General features: G+C 36.6%; 1 protein-coding gene across 1 annotated transcript in view; it reads left to right on the top strand.

The window, feature by feature from the left end:
- Positions 1–6,289, top strand: part of ATP8B4 (ATPase phospholipid transporting 8B4 (putative)) — a 240,815-nt gene that overhangs the window by 110,434 nt on the left and 124,092 nt on the right. The window contains exon 7 of the mRNA XM_023509982.1: positions 2,678–2,750. Coding sequence (XP_023365750.1) covers positions 2,678–2,750 — 73 coding nt within the window. The remainder of the gene's footprint in view (positions 1–2,677; positions 2,751–6,289) is intronic.

The raw sequence follows: 6,289 nt of genomic DNA, 5'->3' as shown, positions 1-6,289 counted from the left end.
CCATCTTATAATCCTGCCTATTTTTGAAAAACCTGGTTCAAAGAAGCTTAGACTAGATTACGTCCATTTCAAAATCTGGAATAATTATATGATGATGCTGAAAATTCAGCCATGTTTTAAAATCTTGAAATTTCTTGATTCAATATAATTAAATGAATAAATTCATTTTCAGCATATTCATATATTGCAATTCATCTACAAGAGCAAGAGGGCTTTCCCTGACAAATGTAAAAGCCATGTTTAAAGATGCTGAGTCTGTAGGGCTGAGTGTCATTTTCACAGCCCATGAGGCCATCCTATGTCCCTCCGGTGGAGCTATGATGCAAGATTGCTCCGAACTTGAGCCCTGAGAACAGCTGCAGCACACATGGTGAGCCAGGGAGTGTCTGTTTTCATTGTTTCTGGGTGCTGACGAAACCCGATCGCTATACAAGTGAAAATATTAGAAGTCTAGAAATATATGTATTTTGAAGATGAGCTTTAAAGTAAATCTTTCTGTCTGCCCCTCCAGTCCTGCTGGGCTGTCTTTGATATTGTGTTGTCATCAGTGGTGGTGGTAAAGGGGTAAAGACAAGAAAAATGGCCGGATTCAAGATATAGATGATTTAAATTCGTTCACAGGTCTTTATCAGTCTGTGCTTGTTCACTGACTTTGGATCCTTCTGTAGCTACGACCCTTAGTGCTCATTGAATGTACCTCGGAGTTCCTAGTTAAGTGCACTGATAAATATCTGGTAATACAGAATAGGAAATAATGTAAAAAAACTCCTCTCATTGTATTATACATGTTGGTTATTCTATATATATTCAATAGATGGTTATTCTGATCTATTCACATGTGAGGTAAACCAAGACATCTCACACAACCTATGGCTTACTGATAGTCTAGGCCCTTCTGAAAAAACTCTGATTTTATTTGCATAGTGTTACTTTCTCCTCTCTAAACTAGTCTATTTTGTATTTCTTTCTCTTACTCTTCATTTTGTGTCTGAAAGCTCGTCAAATCATAAGATGACTTTCTGCAAGTATCATAATGTTACTTTGCAAGGGTTCTTGTGAGGCAGCTGTTCACCACCTGATGGATGTGTTCATTGTGGAGGTTGTTGATGAAGCAGTGGGTATTGAAGAAGTGCTAGGCTTGGGGTCAACATTCAGGAAATGCTGTTTGCTGTTTCTGTATGGTCCTTCTGAGAGATTATATAGGGCACAAGTAAGAAGAAAAAGAGTTTGGAAATAAAACTTAATATCATCTTGACTTTTTGCTGAAGCAGATGCGCTTTTAATAGACTTCAGAGCAATTCAGTAGCAGTGCAATTTCATAAACAAAGGTGTGAGATCTTTGTCCAGACATTCGTGTCAACTTTTCTAAGATACCATTTGCTGAGAAGTGTCCAAACCAGGTATCCCAAGAAATAACCCAGTACATAATCATACCTGTAAAAATAAACAAAATGAGGTTTAGAAGGCTTCCTAGGTTCTCTCATTGTCGTCAAATTAGATAAAGTGCAGAAAAGTATGGCATTGGAAAAATGATCGAATTCTGGCTAGAGATGAAAATGCTGCAATTGAAAATTTTCCAGAACAACATGTACTTGGATCTGTATTAAAGAAAAATTCTTCGAGTGTTTAAGCCAAATGATCCAGCAGAGTTGATAGTGTGAGGCATATTTCACAGTTGTATAAATATTTAAAACTGTTTTCCAGACTATAAAACAAGTAAATTAGATTATTTTTTAAAAACTGCACAATGAAATAAAGCTGCTCACCTGAATTTGTTGGAGGAACCTGTCCTACTCATGCTATGCCTTCTCTCCTGGAAAAGAATCAGAAGGCAGTGTGATGAGGAAAACAAAGCTGGTTTACGTTTCAGGGAGTTTCAGAAGGAATGATTAGTATCATGGTATACGGCCACAGGTGGTTTGTTTCCAGAAGCCTGTCTGGTTTTGGGCAGTCTTGACTAACTTGTCACCAAGGGCCAGATCCAATGGACACAAAAGCTGTTCAGCATAAACCCCTTTGAACTTGGTTAAGGGTGGTCTTAAGGCTCCCTGATGTACAGGAGCTTCACAGAAGCAGTGCAGCTTGTTGGCTGAGTTGTTTTCTATTCTGAGAGGCCGGTGCTGTCCTGTGAGAATGGCACCAAACTTGTCCTTCAGTCTCAGTGTTGCCTTGTAGGTGGTCTTTCTCATCATCACCCATGTTGTTTCTGCCCTTTCCAAAATTTAATTTTTTTCCCTCTTATATTTTAACTATTTCCCTGGACCAATTTCCCTTGCCAGTATCTCCTCACTTTTTGCCTCCAGTTAAATAGACAGTGATGTTTCTGTATTTATTAATAAAGAGTTTGAAAACAAAGGCCAAATTTATTGAGGTTTCCTAGCTGCTGTATAATGCTAGCATCCTGGGGTGGTGGAAAAAATGCTCGTCTGGGAGTTAGGCATCTTGAGTTTAGGCCAGGGGTACAGCTAACTCACTGGATATCCTTGGGCGAATCAAATCACTTCTTTGGGGCTTTATTCCCACATGGCTCAGATTAAACCCCTTTAAATTTAATACCCCAGGAAAGGTTTATCTATTTCCTCTATTATATGATGCTACATTGTGAATACATACTCTTGAATGTATACTTTTGATTCTTTTCCATTCTTGAAAAAATTAATCTTGCTTTTGTTCTTAGATTGCAGAATGAAAAATGGATGAACGTCAAAGTGGGAGACATCATTAAATTAGAAAATAACCAATTTGTTGCTGTGAGTATTTGATATTGTTTAAAGAATTTATCTCAGATTAAAATAGCATATATATAGAAGCATTTACTTTTACAAATTTAAAAAATCTATCCTAATCTAGAATAATAAAGAAGAGAATACCAGTGTTTATTAGTAAAAGTGTCAGTTATAAAATGTTTTAACAGACCTTGATTTATTACTTTCAATAACTTGGTAACTTAGATAAGAATGAGACTGATTATCGCCTAGTCTATTTCCTTAGGGATCTTTTAAATTAACAGTCACAAAGGATTTTAACTCAGGATGTCAATTATTTTAAGTAAATTTGAGTTTTTTAAATGCTTCAGAGTACTCTAAAAACAATTTGTTCTCATATATTTTGTGATCAGTACTGTTAATATCATGATTAGTATTGTTAACTTAGATTATATTTGAAGAAAACATAGGCTAGAGAAAAAGGTCTGCTCTTTCTTGAATAATCACAAAACGTTTATTGATTGTGCTGAATTAATCATGTGTTAGTGAGGTCTTCCTTTGTATCAAATATTCTCAAGCTGCCTACATTACAATTTCCATGAAAGGTTTCTGTCCAATCACTAAAATATGCAACTCACTCTAGGTCAGATTAAATTTAGGGTGACAAAAACTATCCAGATCAGAGACTGAAATTTCAAACTATTGCAGTGTTTATGTCAAATATATATTAGATTATTTATAAATGTTTTTGTGTTGAGTGCAACTTTGCATATCAAGTTGTGTACATCATTGAATTTGAGGCATTTTACCACAGGGGAAAAATATGGCCCCAGGATCTAGGTAAAAGAACAACGCAGTTAAGACTGCTAAACATTCACTTTCAGAAAACAGTCTTCCTTCATTAATGCCCTATGTGTGTACATTGAATTTTCTAGAACAGCTCATACTAAGAAGGCTACTCAGTGCACAGACCATTCACAAAAGAGTTCACACTTCAAGTAGAACAGTGTGTATTTCTCTGACAACCTTAATACTTGGGAAAATAATTGGGAACCAAAAATAAGCAAGAGGTGTTAGGGAAGCCAAAACAGAGGTCTTGACATCATCCCTAAGAATTTGATAAATGATGGGCAGATGGCCAAGAAACACATGGAAAAATGCTCATCATCTTTAATCATCAGAGAAATGCAAATCAAAACCACTTTGAGATATCACCTAACTCCAGGAAGATTAGCTCACATCACAAAATCCCAAAACTGCAGATGTTGTCATGGGTGTGGAAAGAAGGGAACACTTCTACACTGCTGGTGGGATTGCAAACTAATACAGCCATTTTAGAAAGAAAGATAGAGAATTCTCAAGGAACTAAAAGTTGATCTACTGTTTAATCCTGCAATTCCATTACTAGGTATCTACCCAGATGAACAAAAATCATTTTACAACAAAGACATTTGTACTAGATTATTTATTACAGCTTAGTTTACAATTGCCAAAATGTAGAAACAACCTAAATGCCCATTGACCCATGAACGGATTGACAAATTGTGGTATATGTATACCAAGGAATACTATGCAGCCATAAAAGATGGAGATTTTACATCTTTTATATTTACCTGGATGGAATGGGAACATAGTCTTATTAGTAAAGTATCTCAAGAGTGGGAAAACAGTATCCAATGTACTCAGTAGTATTATGAAACAAATATATAATCACTTACACATTCATATGAATGATAAAAAACAAATATCATCCAGAAAGGAGTGGAGAGGAGGGAGAGGGATGGGAGGGGTGAGAGAGAGTGGAGGGAGGGTATTTGGTGGGATCTCACCTAATGTGCCCAATGCAATGGTACATTTTAAAACAATGAAGAGTATATTATAAATGTCTTACCACAAAAAATAAGTAAGTGAGGTGATGGTTATGCTAATCAGTTTTATTTAAGCATTCTACATGTATACCAAATCATCACATTGTATCTCGTAAATATATACAGTTATGATTTAATGAAAATTAAGTTAAAAAAAGAAATGTCAGTTGATTGTAGTAAGGCACTGGGTCTATATTGTATTTTTTGCACCTTTAATGACGTGAAAAAGTTTTATTTATTTTTTTAAGTAATTTTTTTTTTTTGAGACAGAGTCTCACTTTGTTGCCCGCAGTAGAGTGCTGTGGCGTCACATCTCATAGCAACCTCAAACTCAGGCTTAAGTGATTCTTTTGCCTCAGCCTCCCAAGTAGCTGGGACTAAAGGTGCCCACCACAATGCTTGGATTTTTTTTTAGAGACAGGGTCTCCCTCTGGCCCAGGCTGGTCTTGAACTTGTGAGCTCAGGCAATCCACCTGCCTTGGCCTCCCAGAGTGCTAGGATTACAGGTGTGAGCCACTGCACCTGGTCATGAAAATGTTTTGAAATGTAATTATTGTTCAATAAATAATTGATGATCCTTTACTCTATATAAATATATATACATAAATACAAACATACACATATGTGTATGTCTATATATGTATGCACATATATAGCTTCAAATTGTGAATAAATCAAGGTTAATATAGATACACTAAAAAAAAAGAATTTGATAAATGGACATTCCATAGTGTTGATGACAAATGAATCCAATTGGATATTCACCCTTGTTAGAGGCTATGCACAGGACTTGCAAGGTGCTTTGTTTTCATGGACAATCTGAAGTAGAAATATACCTAGCATTGCTCCTGAAACATTCAATTCCAAATAAAATGATACTTAATTGTGCGGCATATTTCAGTTTGTGCTAATTCCTGTATAATCTAACACATTTGGCCAAAGTAGTTGCCAAAAATAATTTGAATGCACACATCTTAGAATTCCATGTCAGGTCAAAACAAAAAGGTTATCCATTTAGAAGCACCAAAACGCTTTCATTGTAATCATTTTAATTGGAAATAGAATTGCAATGAGTTATATGGAGCCCTTTTTCCTTTTTTTTTTTCTTTTTTTTTTTGAGACAGAGTCTCAAGCTGTCGCTCTGGGTAGAGTGCTATAGCGTCACAGCTGACAGCAACCTCAAACTCTTGGGCTTAAGTGATTCTCTTGCCTCAACCTCCCAAGTAGCTAGGACTGTAGGCACCCACCACAACGTCTGGCTATTTTTTTGATGCAGTTGTCATTGTTGTTCAGCTGGCTTGGGCCGGGTTCGAACCCGCCAGCCTCGGTGCATGTGGCCAGCTCCGTTGTAACCACTGAGCTACATGTGGGTGCTGAGCCTGGAGCCCTTTTTCTTGGCTGAAGAAAGAATCCTGAATATACTTGAAGTGATCTTTACTTCATTAGGACATACAGATCTGCTTTCTGGGACCCTCTTGATCTAAAACACCCTGAATTTTAAAAATTTATGTCCACTCTTCATTTTTTTCTATCTTCTTTCTTACAAGAAACTGACATCTATTTATTCAATCAGCATTTACTGCATGCTCCCTATGACAAAACATGGCACCAGGTATTGAAGAGCAGACACATCAGTATGCCCTTTGCCTTCAAGAATCTTGTAGTCTGGCTTGGAGCCCATAGCACAGTGGTTATGGTGCCAGCCACATACACTGA

Source organism: Otolemur garnettii, unplaced genomic scaffold (assembly GCF_000181295.1).
Source record: "Otolemur garnettii isolate 467f Iridium unplaced genomic scaffold, OtoGar3 scaffold00011, whole genome shotgun sequence".
NCBI lineage: Eukaryota > Metazoa > Chordata > Mammalia > Primates > Galagidae > Otolemur > Otolemur garnettii.
Note: the sequence above shows the minus strand (reverse complement) of the source record. Positions and strands in the feature narration are given on the sequence as shown.